Source organism: Dermacentor albipictus, chromosome 1, assembly GCF_038994185.2.
Source record: "Dermacentor albipictus isolate Rhodes 1998 colony chromosome 1, USDA_Dalb.pri_finalv2, whole genome shotgun sequence".
Lineage (NCBI taxonomy): Eukaryota > Metazoa > Arthropoda > Arachnida > Ixodida > Ixodidae > Dermacentor > Dermacentor albipictus.
Window position 1 is genome coordinate 182,158,390 of NC_091821.1, and position 27,846 is coordinate 182,186,235.

At 42.3% G+C, this 27,846-nt stretch overlaps 1 protein-coding gene across 3 annotated transcripts in view; it reads left to right on the forward strand.

Moving 5' to 3' along the window:
• eEFSec (eukaryotic translation elongation factor, selenocysteine-specific) overlaps positions 1-27,846 on the forward strand; it is a 71,567-nt gene that overhangs the window by 1,911 nt on the left and 41,810 nt on the right. For 2 of the 3 annotated variants that reach the window (XM_070530291.1, XM_070530298.1), the window contains exons 2-6: positions 9,392-9,561; positions 17,687-17,776; positions 19,617-19,802; positions 25,499-25,582; positions 27,109-27,302. In XM_070530291.1, the coding sequence (XP_070386392.1) occupies positions 9,392-9,561; positions 17,687-17,776; positions 19,617-19,802; positions 25,499-25,582; positions 27,109-27,302 (724 nt within the window). The remainder of the gene's footprint in view (positions 1-9,391; positions 9,562-17,686; positions 17,777-19,616; positions 19,803-25,498; positions 25,583-27,108; positions 27,303-27,846) is intronic. The other variant, XM_070530302.1, reaches the window with a different exon arrangement.

Consider the following 27,846-nt stretch of genomic DNA (forward strand, 5'->3'; position numbering starts at 1 on the left):
GTGCCTGGTCATTCGGACACTGAATTACATCATATAATATACAATCATCAGCAAACAACTTAGTTTTCACTGCTATGTCTTGAGTAATGTCATTAATAAAAATTAAAAAGAACAGTGATCCCAGGATGCATCCCTGCGGTATGTCTGACGAAACTGGGGCCAGATTGGAACTAATGCTGTCCATGGAAACACTCTGCTGTCACAATGAAAGATATGCTTCTATCCAGGATATAAATGTAAGGTTCTTAAATATTGATTTCATTTTGACAAGCAGTTTAGGATAAGACACACAATCAAAGGCTTTCTCGAAATCTAAGAATATAATGTCTACCTGGCTTTGCTTATCTGATGATGCGGCAAAATCATGAACGGTTTCGAGCAATTGTGTTACCGTCGACAGGTTCTTGCGAAAACCATGCTGTCTAGAATCAATCAGGTTGTTATTTTCAAGAAACTCCGATATATGTTTAAAAATGACATGTTCAAGTGTCTTCACACATGTGCATAAAATCGAGATAGGTCAGTATATTGCAATATGTGATGGATTTTGTGATTTAAAAACGGGGACAATTGTTCCATACTTCCAATCATGTGGAAGTTCTGCTCGCTGTAACGATTCTTTAAATATTATGGTTAAATATTTTGAGCACCATTCGGCATACCTAATGAGGAAGGCATTCGGTATGCCATCTATTCCAGGGGATCTTTTGCTGTCCACTTTCAAAAGAAGCGAGAAAACGCCTTCCTCACTTATTGATACGTCACCTATAGCAGGGCATTCGTGAGGTAGTGTAAAGTGTGGCTGATTGCCGTCATCTTTTGTGAACACTGAACAGAAGTAATCATTGAATGAACTCGCAATGGCAAAAGGATCCGTAACAGGTCTACCATCAATACACAGATTCGATATTGTACTCTTTTTTTGTTTGAAATGATGCCAAAATTTTGCTGGGGACGAAAGAAGAAAGTTTTTCATAGTTACACTGTGATAATGTTCCTTAGCCTTTTTGATAGTGTGTTTTAACTGTCTGCGCATGTTGGAAAGTTTTTGCGCAGTATCTTCGAAGGGACTACTACGAAGTTTCTTCTGGATCTTTTTCGTCTTTCGTCTTCGTCTTTCGTTTGAGCATTGCATACACTTCACTCAGAATGGTACGAAATCTTGTATGCACCTTAAAACAAGGTTTTTGAAGAAAAGCCACAAGTCATCAATGGAAATTCCCCCAGACTCAGAGAGAACAACAAATTGTGAAAACGAGATATCAAGCTGGTTCAATATACTCACATCATCAGAACGCGCAAAAATTGGTACCATAGATGCCTGTTTCTTGATTTTCTTTATACAATTCAAATCTACATATAAACTTACCATCTTATGATCGGATATACCTTCAAGAACATACGTTTTCGGACTGCGATTAAGGATGCTATTGCTGACAAGAAAGAGATCTAAAATAGACATGGTTTCCCCTTGTATCCGTGTTGGTTCAGTAACTAATTGTGTTAGGTCATGGAAAAGGATAATATCAACAAAAGGCTCGGCAGAGCTGCATAAGGGGTCAGGGAATTTACTGTTCCAGTTTATGGACAGAACGTTAAAATCGCCACCGAGAATCAAATGTCACAAATAACTTTTGCTAGCGCATAAAAATTCATTAAGTTTCTCAAGAAAGGAATTACCTGAGTTAGGCGGCCTGTAAAACCCTGCTACTACTAGACTAAGGTCATCAAGAAAGACTTTTAAGATTACGTTCTCGATACCAGGTAATTCTTTTGCAGCAGCACTTTCACTGATGTCCGTAGCCGAGTTGTGGAAGAAAAGGTACTTGTGCCAGACCTTGTTGCTTCTTTTTATTTAGTACAGAGCAAGTCGGCTCCAGAGCAAAATTTGCCGCTTCGTCCAGTTTGGCCATACCAACACAGTTGCACACAGCCCTCATAAAAACACGTAGCTGCGTTTCTGCTTTTGATGTGCTGATTTTGTGACAGGCGTCACAAAAGGTGCACGATGACGTCATGATAATAGTTCTTAAAAAGCCAGTACAAATCATGAGTCAAATACTTAACATGGCAATGCATTTCTGTACCTGCAACCAGTCAACTCTGGTTGAAATATTTTTAAAAGTCTCGTAACACCGCAAAGCCCACCGTATCAGTTTTGACACAATGAATTTGATGCCTAAAAACTCTGATTTAAGCGCTGAAAACTTAATGTAGAGCCCATACTAGCATTTTGGCTGTGCTGGAGGGAGTTTTTAGTTGTGGATAGTTCAGCAAATCAATTACTAAATAAGTAATTACCATACTCATAATACATTTATTAAATTATGATTTCACTGTTTTCTTCGTGCAAGTATACTCTCCCTTGCCAGAAATAAATGTGAACAAACTGTTTTAATTTTCTTTTATGTACATGGAATTGCGGATGGGCTTTGTGGGATTAAAAGAGGGTACAAGATACTACCAAAAGGTACTTAAGTTACTGTACCAAATACTGCGTTGTAAAGCGTTTCTAAAATTCCAAAATAACCACAAGAGTATTTAAAATGCAGAGTATGGTATTTCATGTATGTACAAGTTTGCACCTTATATCCTAATGAAATCGAAGAAGAATTGCAGAAAAAAAAAAGAAAAAAACATGCCACTGCTTGGCACCATACCAATGATTCTTGTGTGCAGTGCTCAGTGAGATTGTCTTGAGCGATGGGTGGCCAAGGGATATATTCTGTAAGTGTCCACTTAGTGGGCATGTCCATTTCTTCTACCGCTGAAGTTCTGATTGGCTGGAGGTGCCTTTCTCTTTCTCATGTATACCCCAGCCCAGGCAATCAGAACGTCAGCAGCAGATGAAATGGACATGCCCACTAGGTGGACACTTACACACTGCCCCCCGCCCCCTACTAGTTCTTTACAGCCACTGTTATATAGCTCATTCGGAGAGCACCAGTTGTGTGTGATCTCTTTTAAAATATAAACACATTGTTTTCCCACTTCTATTAAGTGAGGAAATAACATTTGTTGTGCACTGAATTTTTTTTTCACTGAACGTAGACTTTTTCGGCTTGTTCGTGTAACGAACGTCTTGTTTTCATGACTTCACTAACCAAAAGAAAAGCAGTGCTGAGAAATTTGTGTTCCTATTGCCTCACCTCAGCATAATTGGTGTACTATCTGGCTCTCTTTGGAAAGTTCTTTGACAGATTAGGTAACTTTTGCATTTATTTGGACCTACTGTATTAATGCCCTGTGTCTATAAATCGCATTGGCTTAACCTTTTCGGTTACCTCTTAGTAGCATTGTTGACAATAGAACCATTACCCACAACAACAAAAGTGGCACAGTGTACAGGACATGACGAGAGGGCAAGAAATGATAGTCTAAACTGTCTCAGCCAAATGTTTATTGTGAAAGGAGTACTGACACATATTTTGAAAGATTTAAGAACCAGTGGCGTACCAACTATTTCTCGAAAGGGGGGGTGCAAACTGCTCACGATCTGACCTCCATCCCTCCCCCCTTCTCTCTCTCTCTCTCTCTCTCTCTCTCTCTCTCTCTCTCTATATATATATATATATATATATATATATATATATATATATATATATATATATATATATATATATATATATATATATAGGAAATTACTATTAAAGTAAGTGAAGTAGCCTGGAAAGGCTTCTTTCAGTCACATTTCTATTTAACAGACATAGACCTGCTTATCAATCACACATGGTGAACCGTGGGGGCCTGAAAATTTGTTTGAATTTGCATTTGTTTCTTGCAACTATATAAAATCTCAAGATGATACAGGGACAAAAGGTAATGAGTGCCTGACAGAGGTCCCAGATCCTGCTCAGTAGAAGCAGTACAGTGTACATAAAATGTGCACATTTGCTACAAACAATTTTAGTAGTAAAACAAAGGATTATACTTGGTGTTTAAGTCAACAGCACAAATGTATCGCTAGTTTAGGTAATAGTTTTGTCGAGCTTATACACAATGAAGTACAATCAACATAAGTTATTTGCAATATTCACGAGGAAAAAAGACGTATAGAAAGATATAAAAAGATAAATATATATGTGACTGTTCCATTTGAAAATTTGCCCGCTTTGAAGCACTTCTTGTTGGGAATTTTTAAAAAGCCAGTAGTTCATCAACACATATGTTACTCTGCCATAACATTTGCCAGGGGGTCCTCCCTGCCCTCCCCAGTCACTTTCCACTAGATTTAATATCGGTTGAGTTCACAGTTCTCCTGGAGCAACGGGGTAAATTCTTTTGTTTGTAAAATGCATTGATAAAGTTACGGATCGGTTGCACGCCTAATTTACTGCAAATGTCATAATTAGTCCACTATCTTCGACATATTGCCCATAATGCGCCCTTTATTTTTTCTAAATATAAACAAAATGTTGTGTTTAATTCACCAAGGACATTGATCAAACCAAGTCAGAACATGTTATGAAACCTCAAGATAGGGAAAAGAAAACGATAGCTCAGTAATTATTTGCATCGCTTCTAATCAGACCAGGAATGGAAAAATTTTGTCGCACATTGCATTTACCATGTCCCCCCTCCCCTTTCCACAAAATATAAACCTGTTGTAACCTACAGCTATGTCAGGACACTGGGAAGCATAGCTGACAACAACCATATCACACACTTGAACACTTGAATAAGTAATATTTTACAAAGTTTATGTTTGGTCCAACTGCATTTAACTTCGCATATAGAGTTTCCATAGCATACCACTAATTTGTGCTAAATTTGGTCTTGGTGGCTTTTAGAGTTCTGCCAGGGCAGCGGGCTCAATACTTCCCCGCTCATCAAACATGCTTATAACAATCTAGGGGGTTTGCATGCATACTTTATTGCAAAAGCCCCAATTACTCATCTATTTTAAATTTCACCTGCACATCACCCATTGACTTGCCCTTACAGCCACCAAACATAACGACACTGCCTCCTTCAATGAGGACACCAGGTGAAACTAATACATCACGCATGAAAAAAAGAGGTTTCAATAATTATTTATAACACTTCTAAATAAGGCACAAATGTTAAAACTATGCTACATATTGTATTTAAAATGCTGCTTATCCCTTCAAAGTGTAAGATATCTTATTAAATGCAGAGTTCTCTTGGGACTAGCTAATAGCAGCTGCATAATACTTTCGAACACTTGCTTACACTTTTTAATGCTGTATTTGGTCAACATGCATTTACCATCAGACATAAACTTGGCATGTTGTTCTCCTTATGTTCGCAAAATTTGACCTCAGTTGTAGTTGTAGTGATGCTAGCTTAGCCGTTTAAGTATTACGCCACTCGTAAAACGGGCTAATAACGCTTTGGACCACTTGCATACATATTCTACTGGAAAATGAGCATTTAGCCCACCCATTTGGAACATTGCCTACACATTGGCCATACTTTACCTCAGATATAAACAAGGTGCCTTGTTAAGCAACCCAAGGACACCGAAGAAACAAACTACGTATCTCGTATGATGCACGAAAATACATGGAAAAGCGGGGGTATAGTACGCTGATCCACAACACTTGCATGTAAAGCAGGAAAGTGAATGTTTCGCAACACATTGCGTTTAAAGTTCTCTCTAACGTCACGGAATTTCAACCATCTCTTACACTGTAGCTTTAGGAGCCTGGGAAACATTTCGATTAGCAGCAGTATGACACCCTGGAATGCTTCAATGAACAACTTTCTACAAAGGCTGTAATGAGCCTACATAGAATAAACATTTGTCACTCATCAGAACATTGATTCATACTTCCAATAAAAATAAATACCATGCCCCGCATATTTATATATATATTACTGACGATGCTGAGGCAAAACAACTAAATGCTGTGTAAAATGCATAAAAATTGGGAGAAAGGGACTATTCAGTAACTGTTTTCAAAGCACATAAGCAACCTACACCATGCAAATTTTCAGTACACGTCACCAAAAAATGACCCTCATTTTTTAAAATATGGTATATTTGCTATTTTTTGCTCCTGCCTGGAAACAAGTAATAAGTCTACCTCTTATTTAGAAGCAGCCTGAAAATGAAATCATGAGTGTCAGAAGTGACACATGGCTTTAGAAAAAAGTCAGTGTTCTATTGGTATTGACATGGCGCTGCACATTCAACAAAGGTAACTTTCACAAGCATATCTACTATAAGTTGGGATTACGCAATAAAATTCGACAGTTACACCTGTAAGAGGTTTGATTAGATTTTTAATAGTGATGAGATATTGACAGATACTGATACTGACTACTTAATCTCTGGACAGAGACTAAATAGTTCCAGAAATTGATAATCCAACGATTTCACGTCGTAAGGCGCACTAGTTGTTGGGTGTGGCTGATTATAATATTTAATCCTGACCTCCCACTCGACCACAGGTTAAATGTAGGAAGCTGATTGTGTTTTCGAATACGGATATAGTGGTCCCAAAAAACTGGGCCTGATTTAAGTTGCGCAAGCTGACATTTATTAGGGCAAGAACTGCCCAGCGCCAGGTGTTCTTCGTTATGAGAGCATATATGGCGAATCCTGTGCATCGACCAATACAAGGCGTCCCGAAAAGCACAAGAGGCAATCCTCGCTGGCCAAGCAGGGGATGCGTAGTGAAGAAAAGCGTTACTTATGTGGTCACTCTATTAAGAAAGAAAATTTAGCTTCAGCAGTAGTTCTGTTGGACTTTTCAGTGTGCGGCCGAAAGTGACCGCTTTCATAAATGTGTGTGTGTGGGGAGGGGGCAAATTACGTACTCTGCCCCACTACTTCTGACAGGGGAGTTGCAAGTGTCCCCATGACCCCCCACCCCAGTGGATACACCTATGGTACAAACTGTACCACACGCTTGCCTATGTAAAAGGATGGCACCTATACTCTATCTCCGTATTTCCTTGCAGCACTTCAGCTGCAAGGAGACTGATAGCTTACTATAGCTTGCAAGTGCGGCGCTCCTTAGGCAATAGGAAGGGTGACTGCCCCTCAAGATGTGTTCATCCACACCCTGTTGTCTACTCGGCACCTGCTTGTCATTTTGTTTATCTCTGCTTCACGGTTAGTGAATTGGTGCAACAAATGTTTTGGCATTGTTACCATAAGCTAGTGTTTATATGAATGTGATAGTGGGGCTTTCTTTTAGCTGTACACTTTCTCAACAGTTTCTTGTAGCCTCCTGAGCCACTAGTAAAGGCGAAAGCCCTTATAATTGTTGTTCACCCATGCCACATTGTCTGCTTGGCATCTACTTGGAATTTGGTTAATGGTATCATTAGATACCCTATTAGAGCAGAGTAAAAAATTAATGATGCAGCGACCAATTAGCCATTTAATGTGTTCCACACTGTCAGCTGATCACCAGTGCTAATGCTGTGGCATCACCTGCTAACTGGAAATCAAGCTACTTTTATGCCTCGGCACCGCCTCTGTAGTTGTAGCAGCATCAAACATACAGCTCGTCTCAATACTGGCAAAACATACCTACTGCTTTGCCTTCAGCATGAGATCAGATTAAGAGATGACAGATTTTACCAGGTATGTCTTGCTGTCAGGGTGGAGAGCTAGGGACAAGTGCATATTCATATTGCAGCGGGTGGTCTGGGCTATATGGGCACTGCCATGCTGCTACTTAATCACGGTTATGGTGGCTATTACAGTTATTGTCGGTAACCACCACAATAATTCGTGGTGTGTGACATGCATGCACAAAGGGCTTAACATGTCACATATCGCTGTACTATATCATGTACCAAGCAAAAATAAAGCTGTCTAATCCTGCCCTTAATAGGACAGTTGCACCCAAAACTACATTCCACTGCGCAAGAATATTGCCTGTGTACACCCCGTACCTTCGCCAGTGCTGCAAGTTATGTGTGGGATAGAGTATAGTGAGTGAAGGATGGGAAACACATACTTCAATTTGATACTGAAGTTGGTCTTAGAATTCCTGGCTTGGTGTCATCGACGTTATCGTGACATCATGACGCAAAGCAATACTTGCCGGCATTGTGTAGTAATAATGCTATGTATGATGATCTTGCTTGTCAAAAAGCAAGGGTGCTGCTGACAATCTGGCAGTGTTCGCATGCGGTAGCCACAGCAAGCACAGGAATGGAGTGAGCCACTGCGTCATGTCATGATGCATCCACCTCTTGGGTACCAAAACCATGACTGGCTTGTAGAAACAAGTATTACAAAAATGATTTATGTCGATTTATGTCACTGTGATACTTGCCAGTGTATTTTATAATGTTTAGAAGGTTTAGTCCTTCATTTAATGCAAGTAAATAAGAAGTTGAAAATGACATGTCAGTACCCCTTTAAAGTCTGCAATATATGCTCATTTCACATGGTCATGTCCTTTATGCACATTTATTTTTGCAGTCTTAAACCAGGTATCTAGTTAGGCTTCTTATGAGATTCATTCATTTTACATGAACTTCCTCAGGTAGCAGGAGGTGCTGCATTTGCAATTCATTGTGTTGGTGTCACGTGGCAGCATCTGTATGTAGCCATTCATTTCACATTGTGCAAAGGTTGCTGGGCTTATTCTGCACTACCATGGAACAGGCATGAATTAGTTACAAAGCGTAGAGGGTATGCTTCATAAACTTGTGCTGACATCATCGCAGCTGCCAAGCTGAAGCACAGCCAGCATGGTGAAAAACTTCACCCTAATCGAATCTGCCTATCTCCAGATTATTTCTACCAGCACTATGGAAGCTGTGAATGATGCTCCAACATGGCCAGTATGGCATCATATCCAAGCTACCTATGAGCAGATTTGGGCTTGTTGCGTTATCCCTGTCGCATATAGTGTTCTGCAGTTATTTGTCACAATGTTTTTGGACTTGGGCTTGTTTACATACTTTTGATTTGAAAAGCGATAAGCGTGTGTAACATATATTCTTGCTTTCATATTTTTTCTAATTTAATAACTTCTGCAGCTCGTCAACTTGTGCTCTGATTCAAGTGTGCAGCTCTCGGAATGTGTAGAAAAAGTTATCATTATCAATGCTTAAGGTTACCATGGCAATCAGAGATGATAAAAAGTTCTTAACCAGTTCAGATTAGTGTCTCAAATAAATTGATCAGTATTTCAAAATGCTCAATTTAAAAAAGGGTATTCTAGATACAATTAATTCTTAAGTGTAATGAGACAACTTTTAAAATAAACTGGCCAATATTAAGTTCCTCCTCATTGTGAGCTTATTTTTAGACACTGAACAGCACTTCTTTGTGTTGTTTCAAGGCAGCTATCCACTTATTGGCCAGGCTAGATATGAGTACTTTGAAGAAATCACCCCAATTAGCTCTCTTTTGTAACCATTTTCTGAAAAGTACATGTTTGCCATCTGTTTCCAGGTGCCCAAATCATTGACTTGATTATGTTGGTGATAGATGTGACCAAGGGTATCCAGACTCAGACGGCTGAGTGCCTTGTCCTGGGTGAAATAACCTGTGACCACATGCTCTTGGTTCTCAACAAGATTGACCTGCTTCCAGAAGCTGACAGAAACAAGCAAATTGACAAGGTTGTACTCTCTTTCACACATCCTCCTCTGATGATAACTTTGTTACCTCTGTCAAATACCTGCCACCAAATACCACCTCTGGGTAAACATTAAAGTAAGTGAGTTGTATAATACTTCATTCTTGCATGTTATACTGGTAATATGCCCAGTAAACCGCGCTCTTTATAAAAGTTAAAATGAGCCCTGCAATACTTTTGTAATGAAACTTGAAAATATCTTGTATATAAGAGATAGATTTCCTCACTGCGAAAATTTTTCCAAGTCATTTTTTATCGGGAAAGCTACGAAGAGCCAGAATTTTCTCTTTGCCACCTTTGAGGCTTTCCTTCCCTTTCATCATTCCTGCTAAACAGGAAGCTGCTGTTCTCACTTGCAGTCGTAGGGACACACACAAAGACAAATCACTGAAGTTTTGCTTAGTTTGAAGTATTGGGACTGACCTGCTACATTTCCTATAAGATTATATTAAAACAGTGGCATGAAAGATGACAAGAATTTTGAACAGCCACAAGGAAGGACACATAAAGGAAGCACAAGTTTTCTTTTCTGCAGGATTGTACATTCTCTGGTGCGTGGTGGTGAAGTACAGGCACTCACATTTTAATCAAGGCAGAATGTGAAAATACTCATTTACTTAGATTAAGGTGCACATTAAAGAACCTGAGATGGTTAAAGTTAATCCAGACACCTTCACAGAACCGTCTTTCACAGCCTCAGCATTGATTTTGGACGTTAAAGCTTATCATTTGGTCGGTCGGGTTGATAGGCCAACCAGTTGGTCAGTTGGTGAGCACCTTTAGTTACAATGGTATAAAAGTGTTGCAGGGTCCCTTTAGTATTTGTGTAGCCATAAACATATTCATTTTATACTAGATTGATAATATTCTGATTAAAGTGCTAAGATGGTATCAGAATGTTTGTGAAATTGTATCAAAATCGTTTTCGGTTAGATTAATATCTTTGTTATATTTTCTTTATGAAGGAAATGTGTTTTACTCTTCATCTGTTAGCTCACACTTGTTCGTAATTGCATGCATATATGTCTAATTATGCATAAGTAAGCACGTGCTTACTCCGTCTGTACGTTAGCTCTGTTCTTGTACAGCTTATAGAGCCTCACGTAATGTGGGGACATAGGGCGGAAGTCTGGCGATGTGAACAGCATCGCCAGTTATGTTAGGAGGCACTAAAGACTAACCTACTGATGTAATCTCGTATGTCACGTCAGACAGTTCACATAAGATCTTGTACGGACCAGAATAGCAGGAAAGTAGTTTTTCCGACAAGCCAACGCAATGTAAAGTTGTCCAGAGAAGAACAAGGGAACCAGGTAAAAAATGGTGTTCTCCGTTCTCGGTGCTGACAGTAGTAGCGTCACTATTGAGAAGCTTGCATGACTGTGAGACGATGACGGGCGACCTCGGGCTTGGGCGGCCAAGGCAATAGTATCCTGGGTGTAATCAGTGCTTGGTGATTGTAGTTTGGAAGGGAGCAATGTGTCAAAGGGCAAGGTAGGGTTGCGGCGATACAAAAGCAAAAATGGTGAGAATCCGGCAGTGTCGTGACAGGACGAGTTATATGCAGAAGTGATGTATGGTAAAGCGATGTGCCAGTCGCGGTGATTGTCGGAAACGTACATGGCCAGCATTTCAGTTAGTGTGCGGCTGAGCCGTTCAGTGAGGCCGTTCATTTGAGGGTGGTATGCGGTAGCAACCTCGTGTTTTGTAGAACAGGAGCGGAGCAGACCATTGATGACCTTTAATAGAAAGTAGTGGCCTCTATCCATAAGTGACTGGCGAGGGGCGCCATGGTGCAGGATGACGTCGTATAGTAAGAAGTCGTCGACATCTGTAGTGCAGCTGGTTGGCATCGCTCGCGTGATGGCATATCTTATGACATAATCTGTTGCTACAGAAACTCACTTTTTTTCTTTGATTAAAATTGGAAAAGGGCCAAGGAAGTCAAGGCCCACATGAAAGGAAAGCTCTGTAGAGACATCGATAGGTTGAAGCAAACCAGCAAGAGGCATAGCAGGCGTCTTCCGGCGCTGATAAATGCAGAGCCAGAATAAACGGCTCCATAGGCGGTTGTACATACGAATAATGCCCAGATGTCCAGCAGTAGGAGTGTCGTGGGGTTGCTGGAGCATGGCCAGGCAGAGGTGCTTGGGACTAACTAGGGGGAGCTCCAGGCCATCATGATGAACGCTACTACATTATAAAGTTCCAGCGTGCAAGGTGAAAATTTGGAATGAAGGGTCATTGGTCAACAAGCTTAGGCGGTCCATAGGTGTTCTAAGAACAGGATCTTGGCGTTGCTCATCTCCAATATGAAGAAAGCCAGAGAGGGACAGAATACAGATGTCCGAGTTAGCATCGGAATCCGTTGACGGGATTGCAGGACAAGCACTCAGCGTGTTTATGCAGGCGCCCTGGCTTATACATAATAGAAAAGGTATATTCTTGCAGACATAATTCCCAATGTACAAGTCGTCCATTTGGGTCCTTCAAAGAGGAGAGTCAGCAGAGGGCGTAATGATCAGTTATGATGCAGAAGCTCCGACTGAAAAGGTACGGTTGAAATTTTGCGACCACCCACATGAGTGCGAGAGATTCCCTCTCAGCGATGGTGCAATTTCACTCGGGCATAAAATGAAGGTGACTGGCATAAGCGATTACACAGTCTTGGCACTGTTGACGCGGAACGAGGACAGTGCCGATGCCATGGGCACTCGCGTCAGTTTCTACTTCGGTGGGCGCAGAAGGTGCAAAGTGTGACAGAATCGGCGAAGTTGTAAGCCACTCAATCAGGGCAGAGAAGGCTTTCTCTTGTCTTGGTCCTCAAGCGAAAGAGACGTCTTTCTTAAGATCGGTGAGAGGGTGAGCGATGTTGGCAAATTGTTTTCACAAATAACTGGAAATAAGAGCATAAGTCCATAAAACTGCGGACATCCTTTGTTGAAAACCATACAGGAAAATTAAGCATGGCATGGACTTTCTGTGGATCAGGTTGGATTCTTGTGGCATTTACGAGATGTCCGAGCATGGTAATTTTGCGGCGACCAAATTGGCACTTGGAAGAGCTTAGCTGAAAGCCAGCACTGTGAAACACGCAGAGGATGGTCGTGAGGCACTGCAGGTGGCTCTCAAAGTTCGGTGAAAACAAATCGTATCGTCGAGGTAACAGAGGCATTTGACCACTTCAAGCCGTGCAGGAGAGAGCCCATGATGTGCTTAAATGTAGTTGGTGCATTGTGTAATCCAAAGGGCATGACTTTTAATTGGTGCAAAATGTCCATTGGGACGAAGGCAGTTTTCTCATGCTCCATCGCATCTTCGCTAATCTTCCTATAGGCAGAACAGAGGTCAATTGGTGAAAAGTATTGGGGTCCTTGAAAGCAGTCAAGAGCATCCTCTATGCGAGACAGTGGATAAACACCCTTTTTTGTTATCTTGTTGAGGGGACAGTTGTCAATGCAGAAGTGCCACGAATTGTCTTTTTCTTTACTAAGACGACCAGTGATGCCCACAGGCTACTGGAAGGTTCAACGATGTGCTTGTCCATCATCTTGTTGACCTTTTCTGTTGCGGAGACACGATATGGCTGCCTATGAATGGGGCTGGTATCCCCCGAGTTGATGCGATGTGTGGCAACAGATGTCTGACCAAGAGGACGGTCGTCCAAATCAAAGATATCCCAATAAGATGACAAAAGGTAACGAAAAGTTGTTTGCTTGGAATGAAGATTAGGGGCAAATCATCTTACAAATGTCGTCCACTGGCGTCGAGGATGAAGGAGTAGGTGACAAAGGTCTATTGGTGCTGAGGAAGAATTCAGAGGCCAAAGAGATCTCAAATTCTTCCAAAGGGGTGATATGCGCTATGGCAATGCCATGTGGAAGTACATGCATAGAAAATCCAAAATTGAGGATGGGCACATGAGCACTGTTTTCGAGGATCTGGATTATGGCGCTCAGTAGAGCAATATCGCGTGACAAAACCATGTCAGTAAGCGGTGACACGGTGTACTCGCCATCAGGAACGGGAGGAAAAGGCGCCGGAAAGACATTTGTAGCAGCTTGTGGAGACAGCCTTGCAAACTCAGCGGAGCATAAGCAGTGTGAAGCACAAGTTGTGGCGTTGACAGGAAATGGCAGATCCATCTGTACAACACCTGCAGAGCAGTCAATTTGGGCAGAATGTTTCGAAAGGAAGTCGAGGCCAAGAATGAAGTCGTGTGGACAGTGCTTAAGGACGATAAATAAAACAATGGTATAATGGCCCCCAATGGTCACATGTGCTGTGCACATTCCAGTAACAGGTGAAGTACTACCATTGGCAACTCACACAGTGCACAGTACAGCTGGCATCAGAACCTTTTTAAGCCTTTGGCGGAGAGCAGCGCTCATAACTGAAAGCTGCACTCCTGTGTCAACGAGAGATGTAGCAGAAACGCCATCAACCTCAACATCCAGTGCATTTCCACGTGTAGGCAGCAGGGTCAACAGAGGATTTGTGGACCAGGTCGGAGTTGCAGCTTCACCTCCGGAAGCTGCACCACCTAGTTTCCAGAACTGAAGCGACCAGTTGCAGATGGGGACATAGAGCAGTGAATGAGAGGCGAACGGGACTGACAACCTTATGGAGACAGGGTGCGGCTGGACCTAGGTGGAGCACTGTCGGCATTGATGTTCCTAGTCAACGTGTAGGGCGAGGAAGTGTGATTGTCTGGTACTTCGAGGTAGTGACTCGGAGATGACCACCAAAGAGGTTACGACCAGCTGCTGTGGCAATGTCGGGCGATGTGTCAAATAGGGAACAATTAAAACATATGGGTTTATCATCGGCTCTGCGCCAGTCAGCTGCTTTGCAACGGAGTGGAGGAAAGCTTTGCGTCTGGGAGCGAGCGGCCAGAGAAATCTGGTAGGTCTTCGTATGGTGGACCCAGCAGAGAAGTGGAATGCCCAAACTTGCTATTTCCTCCCGAACGACCACTTGTGTAAGCGAGGTAGAGGGCACACTGTTCCGACAATCGGAACGAACTGGAGCTGGAGCCATGGCCTCAAGTTCACGGGAAACAATGCGCATTATATCTTCTGGTCCCTTTGCACAAAGGGGTCGCGGCAGTATTGGGCAATCTGTCGAAAGTTTGATCGACGCAGTGGTCCTTCATTTGTTCGAAGCACTGACACTCCTTTATAATTGCATCCACTGTGGCACAATCCTTACACATCAGGAGATTGAAGGCATCGTCTGCAATACCCTTTAGTATATGACCAGTCTTGTCTGCCTCGGTCATGTTTTTATCAGCCTTTCGACAGAGTGCCAGTGCATCCTGTATATACATGACATAGGGTTCTGTTACGTGTGAGCACAGCACGCAAGTTTTTTGTTTTTTTGCTGCCAACTGACGACCAACAGGTCTGCCAAAGAGATCTTGCATTTTTTTCTTTGCAGACATCCCAGCTCATTCGGTCAGCTTCATGTGTATTGTACTATTGCTTCGCAGTTCCCCTGAGATAGAATGTCAAGTTTGCAATAGAATGTCAGGTTTAAAATGTCCCCACATCCTGTGGATGAGTGAGGATGACCGTTGGCAGGGACTGCTGAACCGTTGTCAGTTGTGTCGGTTGATCTGCCATTGTGGTGGCAGGTAGATGACATCCACTGCGAAGTTCTGCGATTGTACCTAACACCTCCACCAAAACGTTGCAGGAAGAAAGCTGGCCCACAAGTTCAGAATAATGTATATGTACAAGTGATATATATGGCGCTGAGGCAACAGTCAGAGTCTTCGTCTTCCTCTAGTTCGTTTCACCTTCTACACTCTCTAATCCGTGACACTATGTAGTCCATTGGACACATGCCATACTTAAACCACAGCATCTTCACACTGAGCCTGTAATAGTAAGCTTATTTTCATCCAGTTTAATGCCAGCCTAATTATCTGCCATGCTGGTTGTTGAACACTGGCAATACGCGTAGTGCGCGCCGATGAATGCGCCGCTGGTGGCGGCCTTGCGCAGAACACATGGGAGAAGAGCCAGCCGAGCGCCGTAGTTTGTTGTGTCGTTGATAGTGCTTCTCTGTCTTATTCACGTTTTCAGAGAAAAATAGGCAACACCCTTCGCATGTATGGGGTGGCCAAAGATTCAAGGAATGTCGAAGAAGAATATTTGCTGGGGGGGGGGGGGGGGGCTCAAATACCGGCGATAACATGCTGACGATATGGTTCTAATCATTCCCCACAAAGCCTCATCAGCGGGAGCAACTGTATCAAAAATGTATCATCGCTTTGGCGGGAAATTTCTTGTTCTCATCCTTTCCTTTCTCGCGTCGGTGTTTTTTTCCACTCGATCATAGACGCGTAAGCGACGAACTTCGTCTGCAGTACGGCATGCAGTTTAAAGGCATTTCGCTAAAGTTTGGAATGCCGTTTGCCGCTTATATTGTTTTCCGCTTCTTTACTGCATTGCGCTAGCTAGGTAGCACGACTGCCCGATCGCATTGTGTTGGATGTTAAAGCTACTGAAGTTTGCGAGAACTGAAATTGTTGGTTTTATGTGGCCCGGTAAATCCTAGCACCAGCTCTCACGCACTTCATGTTTTTACGTCTATTGCATGCGTGGCTTCGCACATGTTTAACTGTTGCTAGTTGCTTCATGCAAAACTCTTTGATTCTTTTGAGCTGCGAGGTTTGCACTCTGCCTCATTTGTAAAGGGTATAAATCACGCTGTGTCTTATCGGAATGATACCAAGCAAGTGCTTCTTTAACAGCTTTATTCTTTTCGCCCGAGAACATCCTAGATATTGTCTTTTTTGAGGAAATGTGTTTAGACAATAGGTAGGTTCAGGGCGAGAATTGCTAATAGTTGCTGCATATGGTATTTTTGTTCCATTTTTCACTGAAAAGTTCGCATCACGTTTGGGAAGTCATCACACCTCGATGCTGTCCGAGCAGACTTAACATGCGGAATGATTTGTTTGTTTCACAATATAGTCCCTCCTTGCATGTGAATTTTGTACTCAATTGAATTCTTTCCTATTATGCTTACGCTGCAGAGGACTAAACCCGGCCTTGCCGCCAGTACTCACCTACTTTGGCTGGCGCTGCTCTGCCTTTTAATATATCATGTGGCACCTCTCTCTAAAATAAAAAAAAAGTACTGTAATGTTAGTCAGACTTTAGCTTTTTACGTTTTCAAGCAGCTCCCTTGGGGAATTTAAAATTACAAAAACTGCAGCGGGAACGGCGGTTCATCGGCATATGCATGTAGCAGAATTGCATCGGCGATACAGCACTAACATGCGCTTTTGTTTACCTGTGCGTTTGGTGTCTTCGTTGACTAATGTACACGTTTCCATCAATAAATTCGTATTTACTCTTCTTGAGGCGACTTCGACTGCACTTACTCGGCGATATCACATGTATTCATCGGCAGAAAAATCACAACGGCATATGCACACATTGCACCATGCGGATTTGTTTGATATAAATCTGCACTAACGACGAGTGCCTATTATTGAGGTACAAAAGCAGCATTACGGCAAGGGTAGAATTTAAAAAAAAACGATCGAGAGATCGCATTACTCAACAAAATTTATTGGCTAGTTAACAAGAGCTCCACTTCATGTAAATGGGGTTCATGGCGTTTGTCTGTGGGACGCACCTGGCACGTATGTGGACCATGTTGTCCCAATCCCGGTAACATCGTGTTCATACCCGCTCCCACAGAGGTCAGCATCTTCCCTGCAGCTGTCACCGCAGAAGAAGCAGTCTGGCACCCGAACAAAAGAGAAATCACAGCCGTGAACTTCAGCCATCCTTGCTGCAAAGGGTTGTCATCTGCTACTGCTCCCGCGCGTACTGTTAGAAGCGCCCACTAGGTGGCTATCAGTGGCGCCTCTATAGGCGGTGCACGAGGCGTATAGGCAGGACAGTAGCCAGGGACAGGTGGCAAAAGGAAGCTGATTAGAGCAGAACAAGAACATCATTGTATTTACCAGCCCAAGGGTATTTTGTTCACTTCAGCTTCATGTAGATAAGGCAATGAATTGGTTGACGGCTACATCAGATAATTTTGACATTTTTCATTCCTCTTGTTTTTTTGTTTTTTTTTTACAGATGACAAAAAGGTTAAAAAAGACTCTGGAGAACACCAAATTTGCCAATGCAGCTGTTATACCTGTGGCTGCAAATCCTGGTGGAGCTGATGTAAGCAATCTATTGGGTGTTATGCTTATGACTTGTAGCTAAGTGCACGTTGTACTGAAAATTTAATTTGCTCTTCAACTATAAATTAAAGATGGCATCCCAACTCGCTGTTGGCTCAAGCATAATTTGTCCTTGCATACATACCTTTTGTAAAAATATGCAAAGTTGCCCAAGGCACTATCTTGTCCAGTTTGGGGTCGTGTACTGTAAAAGCAAAAAGCAATAACAGACCTCAACACAATGAATGCTGATAAAGTGAATTATCAGAACAAATTAAACATTTGGCTGGCTATGCTTTATGTTAATGGCCATTCTGCTACTACAGCAGATCAGAAAATGTAGATTCTCACACAATATGAATTCTAGCAGCGCGAATTCATAAGATAGCTTGTATATACCACCTCCTTCACACCTCAAGTCATGTGCATGTGCGTGTACATGCACGCAGCATGCTAAAATGAAAGCAACCCACAAGGAAAAGCGCCATAGTGGAAAATGTGGCATAGGCTCAAGGATGGCTCACTGCATAAACATGTGCATGACGTACAGGTAGGCAGTGCAGTGCAGCAAACATCAGTGGTCATTCGATGGAGTGTGGCGATTGTTTGAGAAACATGTACACAAATACAGTGAAACCACATAATAAAAGAGGTCTCATATAAAAAAAAAGCATGACTGCTTAAAAGTCAGGGCACTGCACAGACAAATGAACACACTGTTCAGCACCACTCTTCAGTGAGTGCCATCTAAGAGAAAGCAGCATGGGTCATTACATGACAGCATACCATACGTATATGCAGGCACACAGGCAGAAAGCAGTGACAGTGGGAGAGACAATGGTTGTGTGAAAGGACTAATAGACACCATTGCTATCTGCAGCCCATGTGGGGACATGGCTCAGAGTCAAAGTAATGCTAACAAATAAGTGCACATGCAAAATAAGTGGTTGGCTGTTACTCTTGATCACCTGTCTTCTGTAAATGCTGCCATTCTATTGGCAAATGTAGATGCCAACAGCCTGATCAATTATTGTGAAACCAAGATAACTGCTGAGAAAATGGTGGCAAAGTAAGAAGCTGTCCATATTGAGAGCTGCTTTTGGCATGCATCTGGAGCTAGTTGCATTTGAAAAGGATATAATAATTGATTTGTCATGCATTCAAGAAATTCTAGTTCCATACCACCATTAGGGACAGTTGTCTAACAAAGCAAAAAAAAAAGGGATGATGGAACATTTTTTTGTCTCTATCCCTGTAATGTATTTGAGCACCTTTTCCATAGTCATTGTCAGTTTCTCTGACGTAATAGAGCAGCCCTGATTGGGGTGATCTTTTTGTCCTGGTGGAGAGGAAGTGTGAAGGTAAAGCCATTTCAGACTGAGTGCCATCATAGGATAGGAATCGATGCATTTATGATTCTGAAATGTGTCCCATAGCTCCTGTGCATGCCCCCAAAGAGCTGGGAGAAAGGACTTCAAAAAATGTGGGGGAGAGGAAGAAACAAAGGGAATATACTTTCAATTTCACACTATCGCAGTTTGCATCTTAATGAGAATCAAGGAAAGTAAGTATGTTATTGTGCCCTCATTTTCTTTCCTTCTCTGTTTTTGGGCTATAACTTTTCATGTCATCTCGTTGCTTCTTCCACTCCTCTCCCCTTATTCTCTTACATTTGATACTTTTCCCACTTCACTTTTTCCAGCAGCTGATGATACATAGCACATACTAGCAGCTAGCATAACGAAATTGAAATCCCGAGAAGTTTCACTGCATGCTTGTTAGTGTTCATAATTGTCTGCATGCACGTGGCACCTTGATTTCTGCCATCGGAACTTGTGCAGCATGTTGAGCCATCGTCTGCACTGGGGTTGACTGGATTAGTGGAAGCCCTATGTCGGGATGCCCGATTGCCTGAGCGACAGGACAAGGGGCCCCTTGTTCTGTCAGTGGACCACTGTTTCTTAGTCAAGGGCCAGGGCACAGTGCTGACAGGCACCATCCTGCAGGGATCAGTCAGCATCAATGATGTGAGTGTTTAGTCACCCATTTGTCTCTTTGTCAGTCTGCAAGAATGTACATGTATTAAAAAAAAGCAGAAGTGCAGAAGAGCTTCTCCAGCAGACTCACTCACTGCTGCAGTACACTCAACAAGATGCTCCTAATACTATATTCAAGTGCAGCTCTGTATGCTTTGGAAGTAGTGCATCATAATCTTCCAGATCTGATGGTGCTGGTGCACTACTTCCTGCAAAGGAGAAAGCACATTTAAAACTCATTTACACTATGATTGCTTGTCCCAATTTCAAGTAATTAAAGGGGCCTTGAAACACTTTTTGAACATAATAAGAAAACGTTGCCAATCTGTCATAAAGGCTGCTGTGAATATGTGAGCCAAATGTTACTCCACTGCATGCAGAAGGGAACTTACAATCTTGTGTCAAAAATGGCAAAAAATTGCTTGCTCTTGCTTCCGTAATCTCCTCATGCAGCATCATTGCAAGCCTCTAGACCCACCAAAGCTATTGGCTGATTTCGTGATCGTGAGAACATTTTCAGTAATACATAATTGCTGATTTTGAGTTAACCTTTTAAGGATGGAAACAAGCTCAGCTCATCAAGCGATAAACTTGCCAAAAAAAAATGAACAATGAGGCCAGCTCGTCTAGCACTTTTTATCTGTTTTTTCTGCAGGCCTGAAGACAATTTGAGCTCTTATGTTGCTCTGTGCTTCTTCCAGATAGTACTTTATTTTGTGCTTGTAAATGACATGAGATGGTGTAAGGAGCTGTGGAAGAGTGGAGTTGGTAGCAAAGACCCACTTGTGTGCAGTGAAGTCCACTATCGTTACTCTGTAAAAAAAAATTTTTTCTTAGTAAACTGCACCCTTCTGACAATTTTTTTGTTTAATTTTCTTGCTTTGTGTGATCGTCAGAATCATGTGTATGTGATGTTGGGAGCATACACTAACTTGTGTGCAGTGAAGCCCACTTTTGTTACAGTGTAAAAAAAATTGTTTTCCTAGTAAAATTCACCTTTCTGACAATTTTTTTGCGTGGTCTTGATTTATGTGATCATCACACTCACTTGAGAGCGAAAAAAAATTCCATGCAAGCTTTTCTCATTTTTTTTTACTGTCCTTAAAGGGTTAAATAAATGAAATGTATGTCTGCAATCTCAAAAAAGGCAGAAGAATTGTTTCATCTTTGCACTGCCAGTCTACACACGACAAGTGCACATAGTAGCGTCTACTGTGCTTGGTCTTCGAGATAGCAGTGGAGCGCTGCATAGTATAGTGCACAACAGCTGCCACGGGGTGCCGCTACAAGCCTTTTTGCTGCCAAGACACTCAACTATTGGGCGAGGCTTCACTCTCATTGCTTCTTCCCTGTGTAGCTTCCATCCAGCATGCTAGCAGTGACAAGAAGAGAGACAAGGCTGTCCTTCCGTGTGACAACTCTACTTATACTTGAAGGATTTGAAACATTTTTGCAACATGAGATTCGCGAGATTGTGTCCTTTAATATTGAAGCCATTCTATGATTAGCTAGAAAAGTGTTTTACGCCTTCTTTAAGTGTAACAACTGTCCTGCTTTGTTTCTTTCGGTCCACATTTCATTCTTGAGTGATACTATATGTTATAATTGCAAATGGCTTTTGCCTGTATTGGCATCATCAGCCACAGCACCAAAAAAATCTCTGTTTCACCATTACAGGAAACAAAAAGAATAGGAAGAGAAAAAGAACATGAATGCTTGCCAGACATAATATGCCAGTAATGTGTCGTTCACATCATGCACAAATGTCACATTAAATTGGCCCTGCAACGCCTTTCATGGAAGATGTTGAATGTTTCTGCTAAAAAAAGGACATCTCATGGATACTTTCCCATGAAATGTTTTTGAGTGCACCATGTACAGATAAACTGAGTTATTAGAAATCAAGTGCTACCACTGCCACACCCTTGTAGCCTTCCCCTTTTTTTGTCATTCCTACAGCATTCAACGCTGTACCACTGTGCTCTCACAAAACTATGCTTATTATGATCCACCTGTTGCACTGATTTTTATTGACATGAGCTCAAGATCAGGAGATGCAGTGGAAAGTTGTACCAGGCAATCTTCAAGACCATAGTGTCAGTGCATCGGTATCACGTTCTGCCACCAGATGGCACCAGCTTTATAACTGTAATAAGATTTCTTCATTTTTTTCTTCTGCTTCTCACTGCATTGTCATTATATCTAACAAAATTCACCAAACAGCTGTTATGTTTAGAAAGCACAGGAATATGTCGGAAAAGGGATGGGGATTCCAGGAAGTTGAAGGAAAGAGCAGCCAGTTATTAGAGGGAAACTACAGTGTAATAGAAGGAGGTGATATGTTCAGGGGCAGCATTGTGCCATGCATTGCTGTGAGGCCGAACGTGTGGAAAGGTCTGGCACTTGGATGCCAGCCCGTGACAGCAGCGCTGCTGCCAGCATCCGTCGCGAAGGGTTTTCTGCCGCTCATTCCTGCTGTTCTCAGTTGTGCTGGTTGTGCGCCGCTATTGCGGGCACCCAACTTTGTCTTGTTAGTGTTTTTTCTTTTAGCTTATTTTGTTCACATGACATATTCATTTAAAATTAAGCCTTGCTTTTTCCTGAGGTGTTCCAGTTTAAATTATACACAGTGGTTGTCTCCGCAATATGAAGATCTGAATACAATATAAGGTATTAAATTATTTTTAATTATCGAACTCTGAAAAAACTTATGTAAGTGGAACATATAATAATTAAGTAATTAATTAATATCAAATCAATCCGGTTCCTAACAAATTAATTAATGCTTATTGTGCTGTTTGTTTGCATTACTCACGTTACCTAAATAATTGAGCAATTAGGTAAATAATAATTTTTTTATTAGTTACATTTGCTATCTCCAGTAGGCTGTCGATCCTGGCAGTTTTCGAAATTAAGTGGCCAGTCTCTTTGCAGAACGTCCAAGCATTGTTTGAGTGATATCTGCATACAAAGGAGTAGGTTTTCATCAATAAATTTTTTCATGTGTGACTTGTGATTGTAAGAATCGCATGTGCATTTCTACAGTTGGTTGATTTTCTGCAGCTCAAAGATGTACAATAAGCAACAATTGCGACTTCTATGGCTAGCTATCCTATGACACTTGATTTCATACTGACAAATTTTATGTAACCAGTTGTCTTGCTCTTCTTTTCAACATGTTTAGCCTTTCTTAGACCCCCTCAGTTTCCTGACAGTATTGTCTAATGAGAAGCAGCTTTCACATTCCTTTTTCACTAAGCAGCTATGCTCAAAAGGTCTTGCAGACCCGTTGTGGTTGCTTAGTTGCTTTGGTGTTGCGCTGCTAAGCACAAGGTCAGGGAATCAAATTCCGGCCATGGTGGCCACATTTCGATAGGGGCAAAATGCAAAAACACCCGTGTACTTAGATTTAGGTGCACGTTAAAGAACTCCAGGTGGCCCAATTATTCCGAAGCCCCCCACTACGGCGTGCCTCATAATCAGATCGTGGTTTTGGCATGTAAAACCCATCCTTTAAAAAAAAAAAACAGGTTACAGAGTACCTTCAGGGTACTCACCAAACAGCTGTTATGTTTAGAAAGCACAGGAAGCACAGGTGTTTGGTCTATGTTCCTTCACATTTTCACATATCTCACCTGAAACTGCCTTTTTTTTCTATTTTGCTTCTTTTAAGACAAGTTGTTCAGGTGTGTACTATGAAACCATTGGTGTAGCCGGGTGGGGTGGAGGGATTTGGGGTGTCAAATCCCCTCCCCCCCGTGAAATTTTCTAACCCCCCTCCCTTCCCCTTTCCCACGGAACAGAAAGTTTCAGGAGGTGGGTTCTGAAAGAGTGACATTGATGAAAGGGAAAGCTTGAAAGTGAAAGCAAGGTGAGAGCTAGTGGCAGCTTGAAGGGGAGGGGGTGTCATGGGGGTAATCGCCTCTCCTATGCACAGAGCGTTGTGGCCCCACTCATGGTGCACCACTATCTCATTTCGGATCATGTTAACTATAACTGCTGAGGAGGGATCAGCATTGAAAATTCCTCACACATATAAACATGGGACGAGTGCATGCAAAAAACTTAGGGGCGTTGTTGCTTCCGACCATGCCTTCCTGTCGTTGAAGAGCTTCTCCTTTCTGGTACTTGACCGAATCGTCGACCACGCTGTGCAGAAGAAAAGGAGTCCGAAAGTAATGCAGCTTGCTTGTCTAGGATATGCATAACAAGCACCTCCCTCCCTTTTCTTTTTTATTATTTTTCTTTCCCTTGTCTCTGGTTTTCATTATGTTAATAAACTTGAGAAGAGCTTGCTGTTAGGCTAGTTTGTATATGCTGTTAGAAATGAAAACAGGGCAAAAAAAACAAGACAAGAAAGAAAGACCTACAGAAGGCTGATTTCCGCATGGCAAAATATATCAAAGATGGTGGTGCTGGGCCAGGCAAGCTGAGAAACCTCCACAACAAACAAGTGAGAGGGCAGGTAGGTGAATGGCCTCGTGAAGTCCACGCAGAAACAGGAATACAGGAATGTTAGCGGCTGCCGTGCCATTCAAGAACCCTGTGGATGTTGAAGAATGTGACCGTCACTAACAAAAAAGAGTTTTAAGAAGGGGAGGGGGTGAGGGATACGAAGAGGAGGGGGGACACATGCATAAAAGGCGTAAAGAATGAAGTTGGTGGATAAATATGGACATAGGGAGGGCGTCTCGTCACTGCCCGATCGCTCAACACCAGACGGCCATGGCCAGTCACCTAGCCCTGTCGCCTACCCTGTCTTAACACATGCTACTTACTGCAGAGAGGCCATCCTAACTAAATGTCTCGGCAATTTTCAAGGGGGGACAACGCTTTCAAATCTCTTGGAGCTAGTTGGCCCTAATTTTACTGCGAACTACGAATGCTGTAATTTTCACAATGTCTTCTAAACAGGAAGCAGCCCTGCTTCGCACTGTCTGCCTCATCAATTCCTGTGTGTGTTCAAATACCAATATACGTCGCGTGATGAGTACAGTACCATCATGGCAAGTTTCTTCCAAACATCTCTTGAAACAAGTCGAACAGCAGGTCACCAAAAGTGAGTGAAACTTGCATCATATGATACTATCAAAGTTCTAGTGCAAAGCTTCATTCCTGTATTTTTAAATCTAGAATAATATAGCGTGCCCACAATGCTGAAAGCACGATTGAGTGATAGGTGACTTGTAAATAGTGCCCGCCGTCTTCCATACGTAACCGTGGCCATACCTCTTAGTAGAAGATCTGACTGGAAAACAATGGTTATCTCCACTGTTACCTGGGCTGCAACAAGTCTGGCCTGCAAACAAGACGACACACGATAGTGCACTGTCTTGTCTTTGTTTGGCCCCATTTTTAGCACTGTTTGTTTTTCCAAGTCGTGTGCCAGCTTGGTCATTGACATACATTATATAAATGCATCAATTTGTGCATCAAAAAGGTGCATCCCCTTTATAGCATTCTTGTCCAGGGAGTGCTGGGAGTTTGTCTTTGCGTGGTGTGTAACCTCCACACACACACACATGCACGCACGCATTATTCGTCCCTGTTTGTTTGTGCACGAAAAGTTTTTTAAAAAATGAATCTATTCCAACTAGGCTGACTCGCAGTTATGCTCCATTAAATAATATATTATTTACAATGCAATGTACATTATTAATGTACAACATGTGTTTATTTAATTGCAGGTGGTTGAGATCCCATCCTTGAAAGTGACAAAAAAGGTCAAAAGCATCCAAATGTTTCGCAAGCCAGTGAACAGGGCCATACAGGTAAGGGATAAGAATATAGTGCCCATCACCAGTGCTTTGTGTGACCTTTGAACATGGTCTAATGAAAAAGAACATTGAATGAACTAATGTCATATTAATGGAAGTCAACTGCACTTACTAATTCGAGAAATCGCAAATTTCATGCAGTCTTACATAACCGAGAGATAAGTTTCATTCTAGACAATTTTAGCATATGCATGTATACTAGCATGATGAAAGATGTAAGCTTGAGGAGCAGCACTTGCAGAGACATCTTGTGATGCATTGTTTTAACCGAAATATGTGGAACTGTTGCACTTATTTGCTGTCATAAACATGTTGGAAGTGACATAATCATGACAATATTTTTTTCTACATATTTACAGTGCTATTCTCGAAGAGAAAAGTCATGCAACCTAAGGATATTTATGACTTGTTGCAGTTGTTCATGACATCGCAAGAGGGAGCCACCAGTGCTGCTGCTGTTTGATACATTCTATGATATTCTAATTATGTGTCTACATTAGTGCATCTCCGCCATGCTTTAACACAGCTGTGTGCTCGCTGCTTTAGCTGTAGCGGCAAGCATGAGCCTTGCATCAGCTGCAGCATACATATGGAGTGTTACCACTGCCTTCGACCAGCACTTCAACCGCCACACTGCTGCACAAGACTACTGCTAAGGATAGCATGAGCCTAAACAGAAGAAATTACATTAAAGAGTTACATTATGGTATTTTATAGCAACGTGGTAAAGGTACCGGCAAACACGGGGTTCTTTCCTTGAAGAATGGAATCCTTCAGTCACATGCCAGGGTGTGTGCAGAGACAGTATTGATGACCAGCAGAGATGAAAACTGATATAGAGATGATGTATTTGCAGGCACAAAAATTGCATGCAGATGAGCAAAACAACAGGGTGTGGAGTGCTGCACACCGGAAGTAGAAAGCTTGATGTGATTGAGCTGTCTTTAGGGAAAGTGATTAGTTTATGAGTGCCATCAAGCAGAGTGCCGTCATTGATAACCCAAACTGCCTCTTTATGGATAAATTTGCCCACTTGCAAAGGCACAGAATGACATCACCTAACGTTGTCCCTTTGCCAGCAGGGGCAGCAGTGGCAACAATGCCAACGGTGGTGTTAAAGGGAATATACCATCCTTTGGCATTCCTTCTATAAAAATCGTGTTTGTGCTATCGGCAGAGGGGTACATGGCATTGGAGCTGCTTAGCTGAGGCATTGACTCAGGGCTGCGGAAACTATGTGCGGAGTCTGACACAATTATTTTTTCATTTTATTATTACTAATATACATGTGTGTGTGTGTGCGTGCGTGCGTGCGTGCGTGCGTGCGTGTGTGTGTGTGTGTGTGTGTGTGTGTGTGTGTGTGTGTGTGTGTGTGTGTGTGTGTGTGTGTGTGTGTGTGTGTGTTAGATAACATTGTTCATAGGCCTTTAATTGCAGGTGTGTGGCTGTAGTGTAGGCTTACCTGTCAGCTGTGATTTCTTCAGAATGTGGTGCAATGTTTGAGAGTTGCTTGTGTGCAGGGTGATCGAGTGGGTGTGTGTGTGGGCCAGCTGGAGGCGTCACTGCTTGAGCGGGGTCTGGTTTGCAGCCCTGGCCATTTAGGAGCACAGCTCTTCCTGCTGGTGCGGGTGGAGCCTGTGATCCACTTCAAGAGTCCTTGTTCCTCTGGGAGCCGTTTCCATGTGTCAGCCCTGCATGCTACCCTCATGGCTAGGTAGGGACCAACTTTTCTTCTTAATTTTCTCTGCTTTGGCTAATTGCAATGGATGTTTTGCTCTCTACTGTGAGTACTGCATTTCCCTTTTGTGTTGATAATTTTTCAGAAAGAAAATGAGATTCATTCCTTTACTGGTGACAGCCATATACACATAATATTCATTGGAAAAACATGTATCGAGAGACCTGTATCATGTACTGCTTGCGGGAGCAGCCCGCTCACATATTTCACATGCGTTGCCTCCAAGATTGGCGTATTCATTCTCTCCTATCAATGTGTGTGGTCTGTTAAACACGGACTTGTCAGCAAAATTTACAAGCGGGAAGACCCAGTGTATCAAGAAGAAGCCGAGGCAAGCAGATAAAGCAAGCATAGGTTAACGCTCAGTTTCACTTATTGTGTATGCATAAAGTTTAATATTTGGCAATATGTTTGAACATATTCTCCCCTCCCCCCTCATTTGCGTAGAAAAGTTACCTTGGGTTGGGGCCCCCTCCCCCCGAAAAAAAATTCTGGGTATGTGCCTGCTTCTAAGAAGCAG